This window comes from Pithys albifrons, chromosome 4 (genome assembly GCF_047495875.1).
Source record: "Pithys albifrons albifrons isolate INPA30051 chromosome 4, PitAlb_v1, whole genome shotgun sequence".
In the NCBI taxonomy this organism is placed as follows: domain Eukaryota; kingdom Metazoa; phylum Chordata; class Aves; order Passeriformes; family Thamnophilidae; genus Pithys; species Pithys albifrons.
Window position 1 is genome coordinate 19,653,850 of NC_092461.1, and position 13,478 is coordinate 19,667,327.

Here is a 13,478-nt window from a genome sequence, read left to right on the forward strand (position 1 = left end):
ATTCTTCCACCACATCCTTGCTGGTATCAACATGAGCTGCCATGATTCAACCAGAGATCTGAATGCTGCCATTCAAAGCAGAGCTAGCCTGAGAGTCCCCACAAGGGCAGTTTGGGGCAGGAGCTGGTCTGAAAACATCGGAAGCTGTCTCTGTCAGTTGAGAGCTCTACTGTGCAGCAGGACTGGCCAGCACAGGGCTTGTGGGGCAGCAGATAGGCAGCCACTGGACTCTGGGACTCAATTCCCTAGTGGATGCATCAGCCTGGACTGGCCACTGACCCTTTCTCACATGTGTGGCTGGCTGGGAAACAGCCAGGGCTTGCCAGCACTCTCCTGTGTTATAAATCAGCCTTGGGCAAAGGAGTCACAGAGGCCTTTCTGGAGGCACTGGTATGTTTTTCTGAGCTCTGGCTGCCAGGGCAAACTTATTCTACCTTGCTGCTCATAATCTGCCCATCAAGGCCTTCACAGGTGCAGAACAATTTCAGCTCTTTTTTTTTTTTTCCAAAGTTTTATTTGAGACTAGGCATATCTTTGGATCTTACAATCTCCAGTATAAAAAATAATGAAATCATAAAGAACTAGCAACATATGCTTTAAATTCCAGAGCAGATCCACAGAATTTCTTCCTCTTTCTCCACATCCTTATGTTAAACCAAATGAAAATGTGAAAATATGAACCAACTATACGAGGTGATTCATCAACCAATCAAATGGCATAATGTAGTGTTGAATGTGGTCTTTGCTTTTATGCCTCAATATTCGTCTCTTTTCCTCTCTCATTATCCCATGATAGAAGGTGTCTCTTTGGTAGCTATGTATGTTGTATAATAGGCTGAAAGATGAGAGGACTCTGCTCATACTCAGAGTTTTTTCCTCCCTTTCCCTATATGTGAACTTTGTAAACACAATTTCTCTGGTTCTTCCCCCTTTGCCCTCTCAGAGACGCACTGAGGAATGTTGTCAAGCAGAGGAATGTAGGGAGAAGTCCTGCACATTGATGCAAGCAAGCAGAGCTGGTTTGGTATATACAAACCTGCACTGCAGGCTGTAGAGATGGTACTGTGACCTTCCTGTTACTTGGCTATGGGTTGTAGCCTCAGCAGCAGCAACCTTAGTATAGATACACCTCAATGGGGCAAAGAGAATAAGCAATTCCTCTTTCCAGGCTGCAGTGTGGCAGCCTGTACTACTGTACAGAGCAGGGAATCATCTGTGGATTTCAGGAAAGCCCAGGAGGAGACTCTTACTGATCAGGATTGGTTTTTTAGACTATGAAGCTTTCTTTTTTACTTTCTTTGGGTCTGCACCACAGCCACTGAGACAAAAAAATACCCTACTGCCATGCCTATGTGCTGTTTCTGAATTGAAAGAACTAAGCTAGTAAATGATTTCATCAAAGTACCTCCAGCTGCAGGTCAGCCCATAATGGGGAATGCAGCTGTATCATTACAAAGATACCTTTTTATGGCATAGCTCAGTTCCTTCCTTGCACAGGAAAAGGTTTGCCCACCAGTCCTCGCAGCCTGCTTAGCACCTGTGTGGCACCACAGGCCTTTGATCATACCAGAACAATTAACATGGTATGATGCAACTTCTGTGGGCAGATGGGACTGAAGGCAAGTGTAATTTAGAGGAGTTGGAGACTACCACATGTGTATGATCTGTGAAAGTAGTAAGAGTTGGGTTTTTTAAACTTAGAGAGAAACAACAATCTTTGAGTAAACAGGATAATTTTTAGGAGAGCAGAGATAACATTTGTTTTCAACGTTTCTATGTCAGTTCTGTCAGAACTGCTCTCTTTTTAATGCCCTAAAAGTAGCCCCAAAGCCCTCTTGAACTTTCCTTTCTTTGAATAAGAGACTCCTCTTTTTCTTGGGGAGCTACCTGAAGGATGTGAAACACAAGTTTCTCCTTTAAAGCAGTAATTTTTTACTTCCCAAGCCATTAATCACATTTTCAGGACCACAGTTAGTGGCCAAGACCATATTAAAAACAAACAGGGTTCACCAGAGACTGCTTCCTCTTGAGTTTGTATTGCACTAAGCCTTTTTTAAACCACCAATTTTTACCTTGTCCTTTGCTGCACAGAATTACACAGCTCCAAAGAATTTATGCAGAAGGGAAGAGGCTGAGGGAAGGGAGTTAAATTTAGGCTTCCCACATGTGGTATGGGTAAGTAAGCCTCAAATCTGCAGCTCTGTTTTTAGGCTCCAAAGTTTGACAAGAGAGACATATTCATTTGGAGCACATCCGACTCTGCCTACCCGGATGACTGGGATTGCAACAGTGCTCTCCTGCCTTAGCCGAGAGTTAGGACAGACAGATGAGCTGTGCAGGGCATGTATGCACGCAGGTATTCTCCCCAGCTATAACTACTCATGGGATACAAAACTTTAGTCTAACTAACCCTTCTCAAAAACAGGGTTAGAAGGAATTTTAAACCCATTCTGGGGATGACAGTTGAGTTCCAAAGAGATCTTTTCTAAATAAATAAAAGATTGAAGAAAAGAGATTTTACTACTATGAACTATCTAACCACTAGGAAAAGAACTAGTTTCTGTCTGCAATGAAATTGCACATGTGTAAGTGTCTGACTGTTAAAATAAGCTACAACTATTAATTTCTATTACAATATTAGGCAACTTCAATCTGTGCTTTATAGAATCATTAATAGAGAATTACTTCAAATGCTTGAGGAAACAGTGAACTAGTGCACTTGATTTTCTATTTTCATGTGTCAGTATGAAATGTAATCCCTGAATTCTTGAATATTGTATTATTAAATGTAAATGCAAAATTATATATAGAATATAAATCAGGTTGTATAATTTGTGGGAAACAAATATTTCTGCAATGTATTAAAAATTACAGTGAATTTACATCTTTACAAGACTTAACTGGTCAGACTCTTTAGCTTCTGTTGAAGACTGGGTAGTCCAGATAGATTATTTAGAAACTGTTATCATCCCAAAGAAGGTGATCTGCAGTCTGATGAACATGTAATATAACACATAGCTCTTTGCTTTAATTCATACAGGAAGCAGAAAAATAAATGATTATGTATGTGCGTCAGGTCAGAAGTATCTTCTCCCTTTAAACTTCTGGTGAGATGGCTTTTTTTTTCCTTCTTTTTATCTCAATTAGCCAGGATTTAGTCCTGGACATTTAAAATGGAATTGTTCAGCTGACACTGACTTTCTCCAGGATACATGTATGCAAACTGTTTAAGAAATTCTGGTCCACATTTATGACTTTTCTAGGCATTTATTCAAATTACAACAGATCCTTTCAAAAGGTCTAGGCATGTAAATACATAGGTACATGGAAATAGATTTCTTAATTTTTCCCATCTACTAGTTTCTATGTCTGTGGCACATGATGCATCACTATATCCCACAGGGCATATATGAATCAGCAAAATAATACTTTCATGCAGAACCAAGTGGAGGGTGAAGGGCTGAATAACAACATCTGATTCCTGTGTGTCTGTCTATTTTCATTTCTCTTCACAGAAAAATAAATAATTTGAGGCACTTTGCCAAAATATCTGTTTTGTTTGGTGGAGTGAGAAGAAAGGAAATACTAGACTGGCTTGATCACTCTTTCTATTCACAAATATAATGTCATGGTCCTCCATTCTAGAAAATAAACATTCTGCAACTAAAGGTGCTCCACTAACTACAATCAATGTGCAAGTTGCCCAATGTGGCACAAGTTCTCCTAAAATCAAGAATCTCATCTCCTAGCCCCAACCCCCAAATCCTGTATTATATCCTACAATTTAAAAGCCACTTTATTTTATTACAGTCTGTTGTGTTTAATGAAAAACTTCTCATGAGCCAGGAAGTAGCTGTTTATAGCTGTGTGTTGTGGAAATCATAGTGAAGGATTAGAAACTGGAGTAAAATTGGTTACAGCTGTATGAAAGAGCACATGCTCAAGATAGAGCCAAGCCCACCCCTACACACCCTAACTTTGCCTTTTCTCTCATCCTTCTGGACTGTTCCTTTTCCATGCACCTACTTCCATCTCTTGCTATGAAATCTGGAGATCTGACTTTTGATTTGTTACTCTGCACTCTCTTTTTTCAGCTGAAAGAACTGAGCTGTGAGTTAGACTTTATGATATTATAGAATAAACCTGTTTTGGATTGCAGCCATTGAACAGGAGAAACTAGACACAACGGGGAATGTACTCCCTGGAAATAAACCAAGCAGTCTGGAAAAAGCGAGAGTTATCCTAATCTGAGTGTAATCTTCATACCAAACCTCAAGTCTTTTACAGATTCAGGGGTCTGCTTAATTATTCCCACTCTCACTTGATCTATGGACCATCTCCTACTCTGTAAGATTTTCTGGTGTTCACCAAAGTCAGGCAGGACTTTCAGAAGTCTCTGTAGACTTCTACTAAGAACTCCTCAGTCCCCACTGTCTTCTCTACAGAGACAATGAGACTTCTATGTCTGTGTTATGGGACAGTGGGGAAAGAGTGCCAGAAGTACAACGTCTCATGCAGAGAGAAGTTATTAGTCTCCAAGAGGAAAGCAGTCACCTAAATCATTCTTCAGACTTGCAGTAATTTCAAAGAAACCTGCTCACTCATCCTCCAGCCAGAAGCCAAAAGCTGTGCCAAAGCACCAGGCAAGTTTGAGAAACAAGTGTGAGGGAGGGAAAATGGCCAAGGGTAGTTTGGGAATGTGCACGATGAATGACTGGAAAAGTAAACAAGTCATAATTCCAACAATTTAACATTTTATCAAAAATTTGTGAGAGAATAAAAGATTAAGAATCAGCCAGAGTGATCCATTACAATACTGGCATTTAGCACAAAGCTAAATTTTGGAAATGGCAAATATGTAATAATTCCACATTCAATTTAAGGAATTAAATGTTTTATGGATCTAAGAAAATGGTCTCATTCCTTCCATTTATAAACCATCTGTGGCAGATTTGTATTTACAGGGAAAGAGATGAGGAGTAGCATGCCACAACACCAGCATTCCTTCCTCAGCAGAAAAGGAATCAGAGAGAGAAATTAATCTCAGCATAGGCCAAATGAACAATCAGCTGTACATGTTTTTGAAGCTGCTATACCATACATTTCAGATCTACATGCGTCTGTGCCACAAAACAATTCATCTAAGAACACTGATAGCAGGATCTACCCTTTCTGTACCCGCTGTTTGCTAGGTACTTAGGGGCTTGATTGTTAAAATTGTAGTGTTTCCACTTGGCCAAGAAGACCAGGAATGACGAGTAGAGAATGTTGAGTTAATAACTCAGACAAGTGACCTGAAAACTTTCACTGTGAGATATCCAGACTCCTAAGATTAAGAGTAAACAATAGTATCTATGATACATAATAAATATAATAACTTTCTCTAGTTAAAGAGAAGTAAAACATTCAAGGTGCTGACTGGTTTTTATGTTACTATAAAACATATAGACACACAGAGACAACACACAAGGGATTTATTTATTTTAGGAGAGATGGACATCTTTAACTAGCATTTTAACCAAAAAAACTCCCATTGTTTTCCTGAAACTGATTATTCTGCTTAGAAGAAAAAGAGTTTTTGTAGCCATGAAAAACAAATGTTCAAGCTAATAACTTTTTTAATGCTACTTCAAATTCCTACTAAATGTAACTATAAAAAGCTTCCTTTTGTTGTTGATTCTAATGCTAAACAGACATGTCACCACAGCCTTTGTGAATTTATTTTATAACAATACTGAGGAAGAGGGAATCCTAGAGTGGTATTTGGTGTGCCAGCTTCTATCCTAAAATTGCCACATTGCACAAATTAAGGATTTAAAATAGGCCTGTTCACCAGTATAAAACCAAAAGCCAATACCCCTGCAGAGTTTAGCTGTAGAGTTGGTCCAGCTGATAATTCGATCCCTCGGAACAAAGCACATGTGTAGACTCTTCAGCAGATCCAGTTTGATATTCTAACCTTTCCACATAATGATTAGGAAAATATTACCAAGTGAAGAACTGTCAAATACACAGATATGAATCACCATGCTGTGACCTTTATATGAATGTAATAGAAAATATTTAAGGTTTCAATACCTAGTTTGGCACTCGTCTACAGACAAGTTAATTTGTTGGTAAATGTAACATTTGTTGGTATATGCCACCTGAAATGATATCCCACAATTGCCAGGCCTGAGACAGGAGGGCAACTTGGCATGTACACCACCCTAGGCTCATCTCCTAGCATCAGGCCATGGAATATCTTCCGTCATAGGCCAAGCTAGAAACACATCCAGTAATTTCCACTGTTTTTATATAAACAACATAAATCATCTAGATCTAAGTCAGAATGAATACCAATACAATAACAGAATAATAGCAAACTGAATACAAGCTGTACCTTTGTGACAGGCAGTTCCTTGGATTTAGACTCAAAGAGATGCTCCAGTTTGGAAGTGTCCACCTTAATGGGTTCCAGTTTCGACCACAGGAATTCTCTGCAGCGTTTGTTGTTTTTACACTGCCACTCAAATGGCCGTACCTCATTCCAAAACAGACGGATGGTTTTCTTCTTCTTTATAAATGCTGGCTGACCCCTGGGAACCTGAGGTGACCCTAAACCCTGAGGAGTGCTGAACAGTGGAGGAGGAGCCAATAAATTAGCAGAGGGTGGAGGTGGAGGCGGACATCCAAACAACGGGGGAGGTGGTGGAGGTGGCAAACCCAGAAAAGAAGGTGGAGGTGGAGGAGGGGGAGCAAGGGAGTCCCCAGGACCCATATCCATGTCCAACACATCTACATCATCCTCCTCCCCCAAGTCTGTAAAATCCATGTCTTTGATTTTAAGTTCTCTAGGATTAGCCATGAGCTGATCCCAGATGTAATCAGATTCCTTCTTTGGCTGTGCTGGTGTTTTCTCAGGGACCTGTTCACTGATTTCATCTTCAGGCACGGCTGTCCCCTTTGCCAGCTCACCACTGTTGAACTTTTCTGCAAAGGCTTTCACACTGCCTTGATTGTCCAGATTTCCAATCTCCATCTTTTTGACACTTTCATCTTTGCCCTGTTTAGTGGCCTGAAGAATAGAGATCCTACTGGCTAGGCTAGTGAGTGACTCCTCACTTTCCTCCGTCTCCTTCTTTTCCTCCTTCGCCTCCACCTCCTTCTCCTCTTCATCCTTGGGCTTTTTGTTATGCGCATACAGCATGTCCAACATAAACCGCTTGTTGTTGAGGATGTTGCTGCACTGCTCATTCACGCCAGCATCCTGAATAGTCTGTGACCATGGACCTGCAATCACACACATACAAAGGTGAAGAGTCAAGGGAAAGAACACTTTCCAAACTACCAGAAAAAACATTTGGGGGACATGTGTACAATTAGTCTGAAACTGGGGCCAGAAGTTACTGTGAAAATTTTGAAATAAGTGACAGCACTGATATATGGCCCAATCTTGATGGGTTGGAAGTAATTCTCAGAAAAGGAATGGGAGAGAATAATGAGCTCAGGAGGGACTATATAACTCTAAGGATTTGAATGTTCAGGTTTCCTCTGAAATCTGTCAAGTTTTACTTTGTACTTAATAACCCAGCTCACTTTAAAGAGTGCATAAATTTTCATAACCCTTAGTATTCCAGAATAGGGCTTAAATATCATGACAATGACACAAAATAGGTTATCACTGTTATCTTCACCTGGCCATAAACTGGAACCACTCCAGGAAAATTTCAAATGAAAGAGCTCTTTCCTGCCTGATGTCAAGGCTGAAATGTAGCTGCTTACTTCTCCTCCCATCCTGCTAGCTTTCAGACCTGGCTGCTCCCCAGACCTCCTGGCTGGGTACCTGGGCCATCTTCGCAGACTATTGGAATTCCAAAGTAGGCTGCACACCCAGGGTACAGCTTTCAGGGTAACTCAGTGAGCATAAGCATAAGCAAGATTTTAAAAGTTGTTTATAATAGGAGAATCTTTATAGAATATTTTCAAAAATGCTGCTCATCAACCACCATTATCCTCCCTGTTATATGATGGTGTTGAAAGACTAATGGCTTTCCCACATCACAATCATTTAACTTGTCACTGTAATAAAGCTTCATCTTTCTGACTATGGCTTTTCTCACCAATAATATGCAAAATACCATGTTTGAGACAGCACCATAAATAACAAATTATAGTGGTCAAACTGTAAAAATATATGATGTAAGCATCTCTGTGACTACATTTCCCTGAATGTAATACTGCTAACCAACACGGGTAATGTGTCTAAAAATTATGGTGCTTCATTTTCCAGTAAGCGTCAGTTGAAGTGATTAAACATAGCAAAAATAATTCTTCACACTTACTGTATTTCTTGTATGGAATTCCTTCTGTTCCCCATAGTCTTTACACATTTTATTAATACATTTTTCATAACCTCTGTTTCTTTAATTTTATCATTTTAGTTCAATTGTTAGCCTGCCTTCCTTTTGGGTCCTTTTGGTTAAAGATTTACCTGTCAGTTGCCCTTTTTCTTAAAATTTCATTTTATCTTTGTTTCTTCATTTACACTCTCACCTTTTTCAATATTTTAGGGTTTTAAAGATCTTTTACAGCTTCCTCCGTCAACAGAGTGGCTTTCTTACCACAACACCTGGTCCTGTGCTCTGAGAAGGTGTCCTCTTGGTGAGAGCTACATCCAGGGCCCCACAGCTCCCCACCTCCTCCTTCCCTTAAAATAGCACTGTGCTAAAGTGTAGGACCTCACAGCACAAAGTGTATGGACAGCAATGACTCTCATCTCTATTGAGATCAATGTCTAAACCACGTTTAAAATGAGTTAAGAGGTTTAAGCCCAGACAAAACAAAGACTTTTCTCAACAATGGATACAACCTACTTTCTTGCAGGAGGCTTGACTGCTTCCATTACCTGCTCATTTTTCCTCAGACTTTATCCATGGGATTGCTCTCTTACTAATACTTGTCACATGAGATAGTCTTTTAGATTTGTCTCTGAGGAAGTTTCACTAGACATCATGACTAGAAAACTCCTTCCCCACACTATAGATTTTACCCAGCTGTGCTCTTACAGAGGAATTCCCCCTACTCCCAGCCTTTCCTTCAAAGATGTCCCAAGATCCCTCCTGCAAATCCCACACAACCTACCTGCTCTCAGTTTCATCAGACAGGGTCCTTCAGGATTTAATCCCTTTGCAAAACTGCTCATCAAATTTCACCAGACACAATCTCTAATTTAGGTTCCCCAAGTCCACCTCCATCTGTCCTAGCTGATCAGTGATCATTGCTGTGACAACTCTTGCTACATTGGTGGCCTCTTCTGCCCTCCTTTCCACAGGAAAAGCTTTGAAATACCATTGGAGATACAAGGCTTATTGGAAACCAAATTCGGCAGGATGGCTAATGAAAAAGGAGCCTACACCGAGAGCTGTATTCCTTTCTCCTTAATGCATCTGGGCAGAACCAACAGGCCACCTCATAAATGGCAAACTGCTTGAGGAAGTGCTCTCATTTGTTTTCCAAATCTCCTCACCTACTACAGAGCAAACAATTCACTACATCAGACATCCTACATAGCACTACTCTGGTCTACTGATAATTCAGGTCAATTTTAAGATGTTGACTTTTCAATAACAGAGTACCTTCATTAGATTTTAACAAAAAGTACCAAGGGAACTTTAAATTAGAGTGTAAAAGGTTGGTAACAGACAAGATGAGGAGAAAAAATCTGCAACCTGTTCTTCCTTATTTGCACTTGGACCATCTTGGACTATGTGACTGTAACAATTGCCTTTCATCTCTCATCCTCCCCCTCCCTTTCCTACAGATATATCCACCTCCATTCTTCATGAGTACAATTTACTAATTGTAAGTTAGTACAGTTAATTAACTCAATCTTGGTGCTGGTTGAAATTAGCTCTAAGATTTAGGACAAAATTCATGTAATGATTCCCAGAAAAAAAAGGGACAGGTTTAAACATGAACAGTTCAATCTGACAGTTTAACTCTGTAAAGTCAGCCTTGTGGTTCAGTTATCCCTCTTCTTTCAGGAAAGAGCAAGACTATTTCACACTTTGAAGCACATCTTGTTTTTTTATCTAGAATTTAGAAAAATTAACACATAATTCTCTACTGTTCAGTCTGAGGAAAACTTGGGAACCAAATGCCCTAATTACAAGACATCCATTACCTCCCTATTAAAAAGGGAATAGAGTAATCAGCAAAGTCAAACTCTGCCTTTTACTCCCTCCCTGCTGGGGCTGCATGACAAACTCTGGTTATCATTATCTCTCCAGGCAGAAAGTTGGTTCTTAAGATGTTTTCTAGGTTGTGCATTTAGAGGTATCTGATGGCATATCTGACCAGAACCCCTTGTCACTACAGAACTGGTCTTTCCCAGACAAGGTATATTTCATGTGCCTCCTCCACGTGAGCTAAAGATGGCCACAGCCCAGACCTATCTTCAGCAGCTTTTACATACCTCTCTCAGCTGTCTGAAGCCTAACTATGGCTGAGCTGAAGGAAAGAAACAAACATCCCAGCCCTCACTGCTCTTCCTCTTCCACTAAAAGGATGAGTAAAGGTATCTGGCATCTCACAACAAATCATGTTAGCACAGTCCCTTGTCTCATTGATTTATTTCTAGAAAACCCAACTAAGTTCTCCAGGAGCTAGAGGTGCAAGTTGCTGCAACACGGTAATTAAATAGTTATTATATCAATCTTAGGGGAAGAAAATGGTCTCGAATCAAAGGAAACTTAATTTCATCAAGGCCCTACTGTTCCTCAAACATAGAAACCCCAATAAAGTCTGTGGATTTCCAAGCAGAGAGTACACAAGACTGCCGTGGTGACAAAAGTCTTAGGCACAAAACGTTTGTCAGCTAATTAACACAACATCAGAGCTTGTAATTAAACATTTTTTTCCACCAGAAACCCTTCATTATTGAAAAATTGTCACTTTACCAGTTTCATTGTCACTGGTTAACTTGTCCTCTCTCTCTTCCCTCTCTAAAGTGCTGCTTGCTGAGGATATACTGGATGCAGAGCAGTTGTCTTTTTCATTCACTTCCTCATTCTGCCTCTCTTTTTCACTGAGTATTGCACTTTCTTCTGGCTCTCTCTCTGGTCCTTGCTCCACCTCACTCTCTGGTCCCACCTCTGCAGCCTCTATTTCCTTGGGTGTCTCCGTTCCCTGCTTGGCCTCAGCCTCAGTCTCCTGCTCTGGTTCTGGTTCTGGTTCTGTCTCTGTCTCTGGTTCGGGTTCACTGGCACTCACTGGTGGAGAGAACAATGGGAGAAAGAGATTCACTTAACAATGGAGTCGTCTCAGGCTCACCCCTCTAAGCGAGAGTGATGCGAGAGTTGTACAAGTGCCTTATAGAAAGAAAATGAAAAGCAAGTCCACAGCATTGGGAGCACAGACTGATGAATGTCGTGCGATGACAGCGTTGCACGTGAGCGTGGCCTGGCAAAGCCCTCCCTTGCCGTCTGGAGCCAGCCCGCTGTTTTATACATACTTCACAGCTGCAGTGTTGGACTCACACAGGGGTCTGAACAAACCAGCAGGAAATGAGCATCCCCCCTGAGCAGGACATTGACAACTCAGTGCCTAGACAGAGCCACAAAAGACGAGATCTTTTAAAATACAAAAAGAAGGGAGACTGTGGCTTTTGATTGAATTTTCTGTGGGTTCTGGAAGAATTCTTTTTTCACCTGATGAGGAACACTTCAACAAAAAAAAATACAAATATTAGTTTTAATAACACAGTAGAATGTCACAGTCTTGAAATGGCACTGTCACACATTTGGCTGACAAAAACCGTATGTTTTTTCATGCACATTTACTTCAGAATAGCCACATCAAAACAGCACAAAGTTTCCAACTGCTTAGCATATGGCACAAATTTAGTTTCCAGTCAGTTGGCATATGGCAGACGATGAGCTTTTTTATCAGTTGGCACACAGCAAATATTGTTGCTAGTACACTTGGTTTCTTCCATGCTTTATCACTGACAATGAAATTAAATCATTCACCTTTGGAGTTTTTGGCTGTAACAGTAGATTTTCACATGCAAATATTCTCTGCATGCTGCAAAGAAACTGAAAAGCATCCACACATATTCACATCAAGCAGCTCACAATGTTCTGAAAACTGAAACGGCCATGCAAAGAATGGCAAAAATGGGCATGCATGTTAGTTCTGCATAGTTCCCGAATTCCCTCTGTACTAAATCTTGTGTTGGGTGGCTGAACTATAATGACTAAGTCATATTTGTTTTATCCCTGTGTTAACTATTTTTCCTTACAATATTGCAAAGGAATCTTCTGGACTTCTCAGTGTTTTTGGATTAAATGATATAAAATGAGAATTTCTTCAAGAACTACATGAACCTTTGAAGGACGAAAAGTATCATCACACTGAAATACTGGAATGGAATCCAAACATTTCAGTCCTCTAAGTGAGTGGGTAAATAGATCTATCCTAAGTAAGTATAAGCCAAAATAATGAAGGTCACACTGCTTTCCTAAAGCTGTTTCATGCTGCCTATCCTGTTTCTGAGAAATCCACATATAGAATAGCGATTTCTAACAATACCTGTACTTATCTTTACAATAACACTTATGTTTCCAAACTAGCTTTCAGTAAGGCATCTTCAGTATGATGCTATTTCACTCAATTTAATATAATTTAAGGGTGAAAAACTGCAAATAATTTCTTTGTCACTGACTTCACTGGAGCTAAGCCTCTACAGTTTCATGATTGATTTTAAATGTGTAGTTGGTTAAATAACTGGACATGCATACATAATAATTTTAGATGAAAGAAAAGTACACATGATATATTTAATATATAGTTCACACTCACTCAAATCCCTCTAAGATGTTTTAAAACACTTCCAATTAGAAGCTTAACTTTCTTCCTCTTCTACACAGAATGCATCTAACAGTCTAATATCAGATATGCAAGCACCTCTGCATATGCCTTGTTTCCCTAAATGTACCCTAGCTATGATTGTATCCTGGACACTGCTTAGGAGAGAATCAAAATTATAGAGGGCTCTCAAGAAGTTCGCAAACAGAGCTGTCAATGTGTAGGTACAGTACAAGAGCATTTTAAAGTTAAGCCATGATCTGAATATAACTGAGATGGAAGCTTAGGAATCCTTCAGTTCCTGGAACTAATATGGTACTGTAGCATGAAAGACTCTCAGCCTGCCATGCTGCAATTGTACATAGATAAAATGTCACCAATTCATCCTTGAATAATCATAATTTCTTACGGATTTTAGATGTTTCTCTCTAAAACAAAGGCTGTCATGCAATAACCAAAAAGGTTAACTCCAACAGCTGATGTGGAGAAAGAAGCTGACTAAAATATGGCCAGGACTGCTAATGCTTATTGTACCTCTGTCATCAAGAAGCTACAATGAAGATTCAATAGGAAAAAGTGAGGACAGATGTAAGAAATGCTTGAGAAAATGTAAGATGTAAGAAATGCTT

At 39.9% G+C, this 13,478-nt stretch overlaps 1 protein-coding gene across 6 annotated transcripts in view; it reads right to left on the bottom strand.

Moving 5' to 3' along the window:
* The window catches only part of FHOD3 (formin homology 2 domain containing 3), a 390,828-nt gene that overhangs the window by 58,215 nt on the left and 319,135 nt on the right, over positions 1 to 13,478 (bottom strand). For 5 of the 6 annotated variants that reach the window (XM_071553603.1, XM_071553602.1, XM_071553608.1 and 2 more), the window contains 2 exons: positions 10,941 to 11,252; positions 6,383 to 7,272 (listed from right to left, as the gene is read on the bottom strand). In XM_071553603.1, the coding sequence (XP_071409704.1) occupies positions 6,383 to 7,272; positions 10,941 to 11,252 (1,202 nt within the window). The remainder of the gene's footprint in view (positions 1 to 6,382; positions 7,273 to 10,940; positions 11,253 to 13,478) is intronic. The other variant, XM_071553605.1, reaches the window with a different exon arrangement.